The sequence below is a fragment of the Bos indicus genome, chromosome 18, assembly GCF_029378745.1.
Source record: "Bos indicus isolate NIAB-ARS_2022 breed Sahiwal x Tharparkar chromosome 18, NIAB-ARS_B.indTharparkar_mat_pri_1.0, whole genome shotgun sequence".
In the NCBI taxonomy this organism is placed as follows: domain Eukaryota; kingdom Metazoa; phylum Chordata; class Mammalia; order Artiodactyla; family Bovidae; genus Bos; species Bos indicus.
The window spans coordinates 40555177-40569222 of record NC_091777.1 but is presented as its reverse complement, the minus strand read 5'-3'; the positions used below and the strand labels follow the sequence as shown (position 1 = coordinate 40569222).

The 14046-nt window shown below is 41.0% G+C and overlaps 1 protein-coding gene across 1 annotated transcript in view; it reads right to left on the bottom strand.

The window, feature by feature from the left end:
- HYDIN (HYDIN axonemal central pair apparatus protein) overlaps positions 1-14046 on the bottom strand; it is a 345392-nt gene that overhangs the window by 179113 nt on the left and 152233 nt on the right. Inside the window, 3 exon segments of the mRNA XM_070770879.1 lie at positions 6379-6514; positions 8833-8933; positions 11368-11603. Of these exon segments, the coding sequence (XP_070626980.1) occupies positions 6379-6514; positions 8833-8933; positions 11368-11603 (473 nt within the window).

Below are 14046 nucleotides of genomic sequence, written 5' to 3'. Positions count from 1 at the left end.
TATATGTCAATAATTACTTTAAATGTAAATGGAATGCTCCAACCAAAAGACACAGACTGGCTGAATGGATACAAAAACAAGACCCATATATATATGCTGTCTACAAGAAACCTACTTCAGACCTAAAGACACATATAGACTGAAAGTGAGAGGATCGAAAAATATATTCCAAAAATATACTTGCAAATGTGAAGCAAAAGAATGCCAGAGTAGCAATCTTCATATCAGACAAAATAGACCTTAAAATAAAGAAGATTACAAGAGATAAGGAAGGACACTACATAATGATCGAAGGACCAATCCAAGAGGAAGACATAACAATTGTAAATATCTATGCACCCAACATAGGAGCATCTTAATACATAAGACAAACACTAATAGACATAAAAGAAGAAATTGACAGTAACACAATAATAGTAGGAGACTTTAACACCCCACTTACACCAATGGACAGATCATCAAAAGAGAAAATTAATAAGGAAACACAAGGCTTAAATGATACATTAGATGAGAGGGATCTCATTGATATCTTCAGGACATTTCATCCAAATGCAGAAGAATACACCTTCTTCTCAAGTGCACATGGAACATTCTCCAGGATAGACTACATCTTGGGTCACAAATCAAACCTCAGTAAATTTAAGAAAATTGAAATCGTATCAACCATCTTCTCTGACCACAACGCTATGAGACTAGATATCAATTACAAGAAAAAAAACTGTAAGAAACACAAACACATGGATATTAAACAACACGTTTCTAAATAACCAACAGGTTACTGAAGAAATCAAGAGGGAAATAAAAAAATTTCTAGAAACAAATTACAATGAAAACACAACTCAAAACCTATGTGATGCAGCAAAAGCAGTTCTAAGAGGGAAGTTTCTAGCCATACAATCCTACCTCAAGACACAAGAAAAACATCAAATAGACAGCCTAACTTTACACCTAAAACAACTGGAAAAATGAAGGAAAAAAATCCTCACAATTAGTAGAAGGAAAGAAATAAAGATCCGAGCAGAAATAAATGAAAAAGAAATGAAAGAAACAATAGTAAAGATTAATAAAACTATAAGATGGTTCTTTGAGAAGATAAACAAAATTGACAAGCCTTTAGCCAGACTCATCAAGAAAAGAGAGAAGAATCAAATCAACAAAATTAGAAATGAAAAAGGAGAGCTTACAACAGACAATGCAGAAATACAAAGGATTATAAGAGACTATTATGAACAACTATATGGTAATAAAATGGATAACCTGGAAGAAATGCAAAGATTCTTAGAAAAGTTCAATTTTCCAAGACTGAGTAAAAATAAGTAAAAAGTCACTCAGTCGTGTCTGACTCTTTTCGACCCCGTGGACTATAGCCTATCAGGCTCCTCCGTCCATGGGATTCTCCAGATAAGGATACTGGAGTGGGTTGCCATTTCCTTCTCCAGGGGAGAAGTTACTGCTGCTCCTAAGTCACTTTAGTCGTGTCTGACTCTGTGCGACCCCATAAACGGCAGCCCACCAGGCTCCCCCGTCCCTGGGATTCTCCAGGCAAGAACACTGGAGTGGGTTGCCATTTCCTTCTCCAATGCATGAAAGTGAAAAGTGAAAGGGAAATCGCTCAGTCGTGTCTGACTCTTAGTGACCCCATGGACTACAGCCTACTAGGCTCCTCCATCCATGGGATTTTCCAGGCAAGAGTAACTGGAGTGGGGTGCCATTGCCTTCTCCTCCAAGACTGAACCAGAAAGAAATAGAAATTATGAACAACCCAATTACAAGCACTGAAATTGAAGCTGTGATCAAAAATCTCCCCCAAAACAAAGGCCCAGAACCAGATGGCTTCACAGGAGAATTCTATCAAACATATAGAAAAGAGCTAATGCCTATTCTTCAAAAACTCTTTCAAAAAATTACAGAGGAAGGAATACTTCCAAACTCATTCTACAAGGTCACCATCATCCTGATACCAAAACCAAACAACGACAACACAAAAAAAGAAAGCTACAGGCCAATATCACTGATGAACATAGATGCAAAAATCCTCAATAAAATTTTAGCAAACAGAATTCAGCAACACATCAAAAAGCTCACATACCATGATCAAGTTGGGATTATTCCAGGAATGCAAGGATTCTTCAATATACCCAAATCAATCAATGTGATACACCATATTAACAAACTGAAAGACAAAAACCAAATGATAAAGCTCAACATTCAGAAAACGAAGATCATGGCATCTGGTCCCATCACTTCATGGCAAATAGATGGGGAAACAGTGGAAACAGTGGCCGACTTTATTTCTCTGGGCTCCAAAATCACTGCAGATGGTGACTGCAGCCATGAAATTAAAAGATGCTTATTCCTTGGAAGAAAAGTTATGACCAACCTAGATCAGATCAGATCAGTCGCTCAGTCGTGTCCAACTCTTTGCGACACCATGAATCGCAGCACGCCAGGCCTCCCTGTCCATCACCAACGCCTGGAGTTCACTGAGACTCACGTCCATTGAGTCAGTGATGCCATCCAGCCATCTCATCCTCTGTCGTCCCCTTTTCCTCTTGCCCCCAATCCCTCCCAGCATCAGAGTCTTTTCCAATGAGTCAACTCTTCGAATGAGGTGGCCAAAGTACTGGAGTTTCAGCTTCAGCATCATTCCCTCCAAAGAAATCCCAGGGCTGATCTCCTTCAGAATGGACTGGTTGGATCTCCTTGCAGTCCAAGGGACTCTCAAGAGTCTTCTCCAACACCACAGTTCAAAAGCATCAATTCTTTGGCGCTCAGCCTTCTTCACAGTCCAACTCTCACATCCATACATGACCACAGGAAAAACCATAGCCTTGACTAGATGAACCTTTGTTGGCAAAGTAATATCTCTGCTTTTGAATATGCTATCTAGGTTGGTCATAACTTTCCTTCCAAGGAGTAAGCCATGAAGTCTTTTAACTTCATGGCTGCAGTCACCATCTGCAGTGATTTTGGAGCCCAGAAAAATAAAGTCTGACACTGTTTCCACTATTTCCCCATCTATTTCCCATGAAGTGGTGGGACCAGATGCCATGATCTTCGTTTTCTGAATGTTGAGCTTTAAGCCAACTTTTTCACTCTCCACTTTCACTTTCATCAAGAGGCTTTTTAGTTCCTCTTAACTTTCTGCCATCAGGGTGGTGTCATCTACATATCTGAGGTTATTGATATTTCTCCCAGCAATCTTGATTTCAGCTTGTGTTTCTTCCAGTCCAGCATTTCTCATAATGTACTCTGCACATAAGTTAAATAAACAGGGTGACAATATACAGCCTTGACGTACTCCTTTTCCTATTTGGAACCAGTCTGTTGTCCCATGTCCAGTTCTAACTGTTGTTTCCTGACCTGCATATAGAGGCAGATCAGGTGGTCTGGTATTCCCATCTCTTTCAGAACTTTCCACAGTTTATTGTGATCCACACAGTCAAAGGCTTTGGCCTAGTCAATAAAGCAGAAATAGATGTTTTTCTGGAACTCTCTTGCTTTTTCCATGATCCAGCGGATGTTGGCAATTTGATCTCTAGTTCCTCTGCCTTTTCTAAAACCAGCTTGAACATCAGGAAGTTCACGGTTCACATATGTAGATAGCATATCGAAAAGCAGAGACATTATTTTGCCAACAAAGGTCCGTCTAGTCAAGGCTATGGTTTTTCCAGTGGTCACGTATGGATGTGAGAGTTGGACTGTAAAGAAAGCTGAGCGCCGAAGAATTGATGCTTTTGAACTGTGGTGTTGGAGAAGACTCCTGAGAGCCCCTTGGACTGCAAGGAGATCCAACCAGTACATCCTAAAGGAGATCAGTCCTGGGTGTTTATTGGTAGGACTGATGTTGAAGCTGAAACTCCAATACTTTTGCCACCTCATGCAAAGTGCTGACTCATTTGAAAAGACCCTGATGCTGGGAAAGATTAAGAGCAGGAGGAGAAGGGGACGACAGAGGATGAGATGGTTGGATGGCATCACTGACTCAATGGACATGCGTTTGGGTAGACTCTGGGAGTTGGTGATGGACAGGGAAGCCTGGCGTGCTGCGGTTCATGGGGTCGCAAATAGTCAGACATGAATTAGTGACTGAACTGAACTGAACTGATAATCTCAATAGATGCAGAAAAAGTCTTTGACAAAATTCAGCACCATTTATGATTAAAACTCTTCAAAAAATGGGCATAGAAGGAACCTACCTCAACATAGTAAAGACCATATATATAAGCCTACAGCAAACATTATTATCAATAGTGAGAAACGGAAAGCATTCCCCCTAAGATCAGGAACAAGACAAGGGTGTCCACTCTCACCAGTATTATTCAACATAGTTCTGGAAGTACTAGCTACAGCAGTTAGAAAGGAAAAATAAATAAAAGAAATCCAGATCGGAAAAGAAGAAGTAAAGCTTTCACTGTTTGCAGATGACATGATACTGTACATAGAAAACCCTAAAGATAGTATCAGAAAATTAATAGAGCTAATCAGTGAATTTTGCAAAGTTTCAGGATACAAAATCAATACACAGAAATCACTTGCATTTATATATATTAACAATGAAATATCAGAAAGAGAATTTAAGGAATCTATCCCATTCACCACTGCAACAAAAAGAATTAAATATCTAGGAATAAACTTACCTAAGGAGACAAAAGAAGTGTACACAGAAAATTATAAGACACTAATGAAAGAAATCAAAGATGACATAAACAGAAAGAGAGATAGTCCATGTTCCTGGGTAGGAAGAATCAACATGGTGAAAATGACTACACTACCAAGTGCAATCTACAGATTCAATGTGATCCCTATCAAATTACCAGTGGTATTTTTCACAGAATTAGAACAAAAAATTCCACAATTCATATGGAAACACAAAAGACCCCAAATAGCCAAAGCAGTCTTGAGAAAGAAGAATGGAGCTGGAGGAATCAGCCTTCCTGACTCCAGATTATACTACAAAGCTACAGTCATCAATATAGAATGGTACTGGCACAAAAACAGAAATATAGACCAATGGAACAACACAGAAAACCCAGAAATAAACCCATGCATCTATGGGTACCTTATTTTTGACAAAGAAGGAAAGAATATACAATGGGGCAAAGACAGCCTCTTCAATAAATGGTGCTGGGAAAACTGAACAGCTACGTGTTAAAGAATGAAATTAGAACACTTCCTAACACCACACACAAAGATAAACTCAAAATGGACCAAAGACCTAAATGTAAGACCAGAAATTATAAAACTCTTCAGTTTAGTTCAGTTCAGTCACTCAGTCGTGTCCGTCTCTTTGTGACCCCATGAATCGCAGCACGCCAGGCCTGCCTGTGCATCACCAACTCCCGGAGTTCACTCAAACTTATGTCCATCGAGTCCGTGATGCCATCCAGCCATCTCATCCTCTGTCGTCCCCTTCTCCTCCTGCCCCCAATCCCTCCCAGCATCAGAGTCTTTTCCAATGAGTCAACTCTTCGCATGAGGTGGCCAAAGTACTGGAGTTTCAGCTTTAGCATCATTCCTTCCAAAGAACACCCAGGGCTGATGCAGCCTAAACCTGCCTTGGTTCTGTGGCCCCAACACTGGTCTTTTGGAAGTCCAGTGCACTATTCATTGCACCATGGAGTCACCTCACTGGTTTTTTATTTTGCAATTGTAGCCAAATAAAACCATTTGATTTTCTGCATGAATTTTTATTAGAGTAGTACTTATAGAATTGAGTCTTAAACCCAAACACTTCCTTGGTAAACTGTATCTCATTAGTCACTTTTCATTTACTCGAGTCTATACAGATATTTTTGAATTGTTTGTCCAAGTGTTTAAGTGCTTAATCTCCCACCTAGATAGGTATAGTGCTTAGTCTCCCACCTAGATAGGTATAATGGCATGTGGATAGATCCATTTCATAAAACATTACGGAACAGTTCCTCCTTTCTCCTTCATATATTATCTCTAGCTTTCTGGTACAAAAAGTTCACTTATAAATACTGTATTAGCATATCTTAGTGATTCTGTACAAGTCACAGCCATAGAGATAAATGAGAACTCCCAGCTCTGCCTTATTTCTCATGCATGGTGAATTCACAGGCAATAATTTGCAGGTGCAACTTCTGCATGTTGGCCTAATTGACCCTTTCCCCTCTTTATCAAAGGCAATTTCCCTCGGAAATTAACAACTGTTTCCACCTGCAGCTGCTCACTTATACAGGGGGCAATCCAGCTGTGGCTTTATAACCCCACCCCCAGGTTATCCCACAGTTAAAAATCAGAATTACGTAGATCATGTGGTCAGGAAAATGGCTCTTTCAAAGGACTTCTCTTTCTCACTGAAGGAATTCAACTGAATGAAAAGCAACACTGAAAACGGATAGAGTAACTTGCCTGAGGCAGGACCCGGTAGCATCCTGGGAGGTTGTCATCATTGACAAGCTGGATCGTTTTCTTATATGGATACTTCAGGAAGCAACGCCCGAAGTCCACCTCTGTATTAACCACATGGAGGTTAGGTACAATACACCTGCTCGAGGGAAGGAGCCCATTAAAGAATTCAAAAGGATGAAGGGAGAGCTTGTTTACATATGGAGGACACAGAGTCCCAAGTTAAACACATTTGTCACTGTCACACAGTAGTTTTCCTCTAATAACTACATTAATCATTTTCACATCTTCTCTCCTGTCATCTCTAAGCCCCTAGTAACCACTTTTTAATCAAAAAAGGGCTAGAAGCAGGACTCCTTAAACACTGTCTTCTGTGGGTAATGACTAACATTTCCATTGTTTTTCATATTTGGCCTTTTCTCTGGCGAGGAGCCCCCAAAGCACAAGTTCCTTAGGATAGTGCATCTGTTTCCGTGATAAACAGGGTCCTGACTCGCTGTGACACTTTGGACCAGTCAGAGTCCCCTGAGGACCAGCAACAGCTCGCACCATCTAAATAATGGTAATAATTCTAATTTCCATGCGGAACAGCTGCCTCAGATCAGTGGGCTCAGGCAGCTGCTCGACCCAGAACTGGCACTGTGACAGTGGTGCTCAGTGTGAAGGGGGTGTTGTGGGGGAGAGGAGGGAGGGATGGAAGGCCTGTGTGTGCAGACTGGCCTGTTATTAGGTGGCCTGGGTTTTCTTTTGCGTCTGTTAAGTCCCCAGGTCTGCCCCGCCCTGCTGCAGTTGCACGGCGCAGTGCCAAGGTGAGGAGTGCCGGCGTGTGAATCAGGCAGAGCCAGGTGCAGATGCCGACCTCACCGAGCACAGCTGGAGCCAGCTACTCTCCCTCCCAGAGTCCCATTTTTGCTCATAGGTAGAAAGAAGATAATCTGAGGGACTGACATTAGCATCAACTCTTCCTGGGGCAACACAGAAGATGGTGTGAATGAAGGGACGGCGCGGGACCCCCTGATGGCTCGGTATGAGAGGATAAGCCTGCGGTCCCTGCCAGGCCACTCGCACTGCTGGCTCTCTGGGAGAATCACTTTAGGGAGCACGTTCTGAAAGCAGCTCCTCTGTTGAGAGTCTGAGCAGTCCTTACAGACTGCTCCAAAAGTAGTGATATAGAGTCTTGACCGCAAGTTCGGGTTTTAGCGCAAGATGAGGGTTCACTTTTAGTTAGAATGGGAGTTGTCAGTTGACCCAGCGATTCTGGTAAAGCTTATCCTTTACTGCCTGAAACATCGGGGCTGACAGGACTCTTAGCATTTGACTTGGTCACAGAGTATACATGCTAGAAAACTCATAGCCTCCTAGAACCCATCCCCCACTTTTTTAAAATTCAGGATTTTCTACTTAGAGCTGCAGGGAAAAGGCATTGGAAAGTATCAGAATAAAAGAAAAATAGAAAAGAAATGCAAGCCTAGACAAAAGGTCAAACTTTGGGATAGAGAAGACCAAACAAAAGAGTTTTTCCACTGTTGTTGAACAAATGATTAGTGAAGTCTCTGGAGGGAATATTAAGCAGATTGTGGCAAGAACTTGACCTTCAAGTTATTTTAGGGCTGTCCCCTGACTTCACTCAAGCCCAAGACAGAGGAAATGGTGCTGGTTATGATGACCCCACCAACCAGCATACCTGTACCTTCTTTAATGTACATCTTCCTAAGGTTCATGAAGGTCCTACATTCTAGATACTGGAATACTGCCTGTTTCCTTCAGATGGTATTTTCATACACACTATCAGGTCCCAGATCTTGACACTTGTTTACTTTGGCAAGAGCACGGCCTATGATTTTATTTAGGACCGTGGTCAGCATCAGTACGTGACACACTACGCTGAGAAAGGCTGTAAATTTAGGGAAGGAGACACAGTCAACAAATGTCAGAGCCAGGATCTTAACCTGACTCCAGGACCCACTATTGCCTCTATTAAAAAAGAGAGACAAGTTGTGATGGTTCTGAGAAGTTTATGATGTTAGTGAGGGCCTCGTTTTGGGGGGCCACTTGCAGCCTGCCTTTAAGTCCTACTGACAATGTCCTGGAGCAGGGCCATGAGCACCACTCTTTCTGCTGCAGAACTCTGGAGTACTATCTTTAAAGATAAAAATAAAAACCAGCAACTGCTCATCTCTTCCTGATAAAACCTTGTCAAGTATATACATGGAAAATCAGGCCCATTAAAGAACACTATTATACTTAACACCTAACATACGCGTCCCTCCTCATATCTCCACCAAAGGTGCGTTTTCTCATATAAAACTTTGTCACTCCAATATCAGATTCTTCTTCCTTTCTCAGGAAAGGCAGCAAACTGGTTGGTTGCTCCTGTGCTGCCTTCCTCCTCGAGAGCCAGCCCATTACTGGTGGCTTAGGGGAGACTGGGAAAGAGAAAGCAGGTGAGTGTGATACCTTGCTGTAATTAGGAGTGCCAGCACTTCCTCCCCGATGCCCTCCACATCCACCACCAGGGCCAGCTCATATTTCTGCACAGTGTTGGAGCATAAGGTCACCTGGAAAGAAAAAGGTAAAAAGCTGCTCTTCTAAAAGGCCAGCTCTCCCCCTGCACAGGGGAGAAGCGGGCCAGGAGAGGAGCACACGGATGAGTGTGGTTTCTAAGTACTTTATTAGAGGATGTATGGCATTTAACATTTTTAGTTAAAGAGGTTCCGTTTCAGGGTCAGGGCATGCTGAGTTGTTTCAAAGGCCAGGTTAGATTCTAACAAACGGCTTTTGGTATAATAGGTCTGCTGAATTCTGAGGGGGTAGTATCAAAGGAGCCACAGATCTGGCATGAGGGAAAACCAGGCCCTGAAGGACATCAACATCAAACAAACTTTAATTACTGCAATTTAAAGTGTTCCCTATGCCTCTGGGCTATATAAATTCTGAAAATTCAGTACAACAATAAAACACCACAGCTAGATTTCACTTACGGCAAAATAAATGAATATAACCAAGTCAGTGATAGAAATGGTGTGAGAAATAAACTAGTCTTTTTTTTTTAACCAAAATCTTGTCATTCCTCCCCACCTCCCGTATTCATTATTGGAGCAGAAAATAGGAAACTCTGAAGAAAGGTTAATCCAAGGACAGTATCTGACCAATATATTTTACCCTATGTTTGTATTTATTGTTGTGAAACTTGACATTTAGGCTTTTGAAGCCTTGTCACAATTTTTAATTGCTTTAAATGATTTGTATTGGAAGAGATACTTGTAAGTGTAGAAAACAGCTTCTGGCATAGGTTATGGCTCTTCTATCTATAAATTATGCATCAGGTACTAATTAAAATTTTTTTGGTTGGAAAGGGAATTGTTGGATGCAAATTTGAATCCAGATAGACGTGGTTAAAGTGCAGATCAGGAGGGAAAACTGAGGCTTGGAGAAAGCTTTCTGAAATACAAAGGAAAAATAAAGCAAAGAGGGAGTCGCTGATTTGGAAGGAAAACTTGGCAGCTTTGGAGAGAAGCAGCCACTACAGCGTCCAGATTCCTGGACTGGCTCTAACCCTGACTTATGTCTCTGAGCTCTGGTTAGAGGAAGTGGTACTGGCAGAAACCTGCTGGACAGATGCTGTCTTCTAGAATCTTCCTGAACTACATGGGAGAAGATCCACAAAAGGGGGGGAATAGTAGGTAATATGTAAGGTAAGCACTACTCTGTAAAAAATAAATTCGTTCACTGCAGCTGCACCTCTCCTTGGGCAAGTCACAATTAGCAACTGCTCTGATCTGAATGCTGATGTCTCCACCTCCCACCGCAAATGTACATGCAGAAATCCTAACTCTCAAAGTGCTGATTATTAGGAGGTTATGAGGTCATGAGGGTGGAGTCCTCTTGAGCAGGATGAGTGCCCCTCTAAGAGGCCCCAGAGAGCTCCCTCATCCCTTCACCAGGTGAGGGTACAAGGAGACATCAGCAGTCTGAAATCTGAAAAATAGCCTTCACCAGAACCCTACCATGCTGGCACTCTGACCTCGGACTTCCAGCCTCCAGATTGTAAGAATAAATTTCTGATGTTTATAAGCCACCCTGTCTCTGGTATTTTGTAATAGGAGCCCAAATGGGAAGTTGTAACAATATGTGATATCAAACCTCACTGTATCCCTGAAGAAACCCTTAGAAAAGCTGAAACCTCCTAGAATAGATTTAGGATGAATAAATTCATGGTGAGGTATTATAAAGCATTTAAAGCAAATTTGGGGGGTAAAATTCACAGCTGAATTAAATATTGAAAGATAATGACTAAAGAGAAAATTATCACCTTCGCTGTAAAGTCATTTTTTCTTTTCCAGAAGAGATAAAATCATTTAAAATTAGCAGCCTTCAGTGTTGCTAGACCTAACTGCTTCCAGAAGCAAAAGTAAATGATGGGAGACAGTTAAAACCTTTCTTAGTTAGCTTTGAAACAATTCTGCTGTTGGCACTATGAGGCCATAAGCCAAGCGTCACACTGTGGACCTTAAAACACTGCTGGGAACATCACGTCCACATTCACCAGGAAGCTCAAATTCAGGTTAAAAACTTGAATAAACTGGATATCATCTGGGGCATAAACCTGGATACTTACTAGTATAAATGATTTGAGTCTAATGGAGGACCTGATTGTCAATGAGCTCTTAGTATTGATGAGTGAACTATTAGGCACTGAGCAGTGACTTCAGCAGAAATTACTAGAATCCACTGTTCTGATACAGGCAACGCATTCAGACTGATGGAAACCTACTGAAGCAGTGTCAGTTCTTTGGCCCAATCTATTTGTATCTGGTTTCTTTTGCCACAGTAGTTTACTTCCTTGTAGAAATAGACCCACTTTTCCATGTGAATTAGAGGCAGTCCCTCTCATTGACACTGGGCATATAAAGCAAATGCTAGATGTGGTCTCAGTAACTATTTGACAGTTCAGCTGTATGGCTACATGTGCTGGAAGGCTGAGCACTTTACCCTGATAGCAGCAAATCCCTGGGAGCGAATGGTGCCGCAGCTGGGGGTTATGGTGAATTCTTTTGGTCTTATTACAGGTAATTCATCCTTGTTCCAAAATGGTTTTTGGTTGTCTGAATACTGCTCACAACTTGAAATGCTTTGCTGGCCAACGCCATCCCCAGGGACACGCAGTTTGAAGGTCATGGGGACCAAGGAGGTATTATTGAGGGAACATATCAAGGTATGAGGAAACCCTGGAAAACAAAATATAAGGTGAGAAATAAATGCCCTATGATAGCTTCCCTCTAACTTCAACCTCCCCTCTCAGTGCCAAACCTCTTAAATGAATTGGACAGGCAGTTCATCACTGCTATTTATTTCCAGCTCTCCCCGGTATTGTTTTCAGTTGCACAACCAATAAATACATTTCACTCATTCATTCAATGAGTACTTATTATGCATTTACTATGTAACAACAATAGACATGAAACAAACCACTCTGTCATCATCCAGACCCCTCTCCAGAGGCAGTCTCTATAATCAGTTTGTTGAGTAATCTTCTAGAAGCACATTTTGTATTTGATTTTTACATAGAAATACAATTTCCCCCAAGGAATAGCAGTATATTTGCTCTTTTTATTTGCTGGTGTGTGAAAGGAGAAGCCCACGCAGTTTTGCTTGCTGTGTGACCCAGAGCCTGCCAACACATTATATAATTCATCCTAGACTTGTCAGGCTCTTGCTCTTAGAGTGGATGACACAAAATCGAATAATAGTCTCTCCTGAGAGAGACTTTACGGTCTGCTTTTGAGCTGGCCAAAGGCTAGCTGGCCAAAGCTTTCACCTCCCTGAGACAAAACTGCTTTTCAGTGTTATTTCTAGCCCTCCTAGATTCAGTTCAGGGAGACTCGTGCTCCTTTCCTAAGAGCTGTGGCTCCTCCTTGCCTGGCAAGCAATAAACCAAACTCTGATTTTGGATTCCTTAGGTGGTCATTGTATCTGCTACCATTTTCAGAACAAGAATGATCTAAAACCACAAGAGAATAAACATGCATATTTCTATTGGATGTAAACACTTCTCTCTCTATGTTGAAACCTACTGTGATGAAATACAACTGGTCTCCTGGAGGAACTGCTGCAGTACTGCTGGGGATATTTTGAACTGATCTACTTCTCCCTCTCTGAGCCTTTGTCTACACATTAGGACTGTTGGAGGAAACACAACCACGTCTCCCTTATAATTTCACACCTCCTTGGAAGAGACATTTTATGGAAGAATTGTGTGATTAAGGGCACTTGAAAGATTATTCTTGGAAATTCCAGAGATATTGCTAGAAAGTCATTTTCACAATCATATAATTGCTTCATCTGACTTCTCTTAACTTTTTCAAAATGACTCTTAAAACTATAGATTCCTTCTTATTTTACCTTACCATTTACAGGATAAACACTCTTCAAATGTATGGTGTAATTTGGAAGTGGATCCTATAAAGGTTCACATGTGTCTTTCCAAACCACTGCCCAGACTACGTTCCTGAATCTGTAAGTTTTTCTGAGAATAAAGTCAATTAAAACCTTCTAGCTAGAACAATTCCTTGTACAACTACTTGTAATAGCCTGTATTGCTTGTGTAGAAGCCCCCCAAAAGAGGATATTGCTTTATTAAAGATCAAACATTCATTAATACAAATGTTATTCCTAGGTTTCTGGCTGCATCAAATCCGAATTACTATTCTATTGTCCATCTGAATGCAAGTACTTTACATCTAATACATTTAAAAAAATCAACATCTATGTGCCTTTTCTTCAAATAATTAACAACATGCTTGGCCAGAATGCCTCAAAGACTCAAAGAGACACCTTCATATCTCTCCCAGTACTTAAATAATTATTTAAAAGATTGCAGTCTCAGGAGGTTTGATTCTCATTCAAGATGTGCATTTTCATCTGACCTAGAAAGCCCCGAAGAAGAAACTTAAGGAAACTAGGGGCAAAAGATCGCAAGGCTGCAAAGGGAAATTTTCAATTCTGACAGCTGGAGATCTTAAGTGGAAATTTGCTAAAATAAACTTTCAGAAATCAGTGACCTTCAGCAATAGATTGCTATTCTCAGATCCTCAGAAGCAGCAGACTCTACATGAAGTTGAAAGATTCTGCTCGTGAGTGACAGAACAACATTTTGCAACACACCTGGTATTACTGAGTTTCACACTTTACCTTGTATACTTTCGTTCTTATCATTCTGCCCTATTTTTCTCTATTGCTACCTTAAGGTCATATTAATCCTTAATCCTTCTGATATCTACTGTTGTGTTTCCCTTTACTGCTAATGATCCCTTCCTCAAATCTAGGCTTTGCTTATGCCTACTATAATCTCTTCTGCCAATCTTTCTAAGAACTTCCTATGATCACGACAAATAAGCTTTGCCCATAACTCTCTACTTCATACCTTCCTAAAGTTAAATACTTCTCCTTGAGTAAAATACTGCTAGTTCATACTAGGCCGTGTGTATTTTTTGATGCTTATATTTATTTATCCCAACAACTCTGCCCTCAAACCCTAATTTCTCTGTCTAAATTATCTAATGGTCAAATCCACTGAGAACCTAGAGCCTTCCAAATTTCTTATTCTCATTCAGCAAGTTCTTGTACCACCTGAAAAATAATGACTTTGCAGATACGTATCCTGCCCCATTT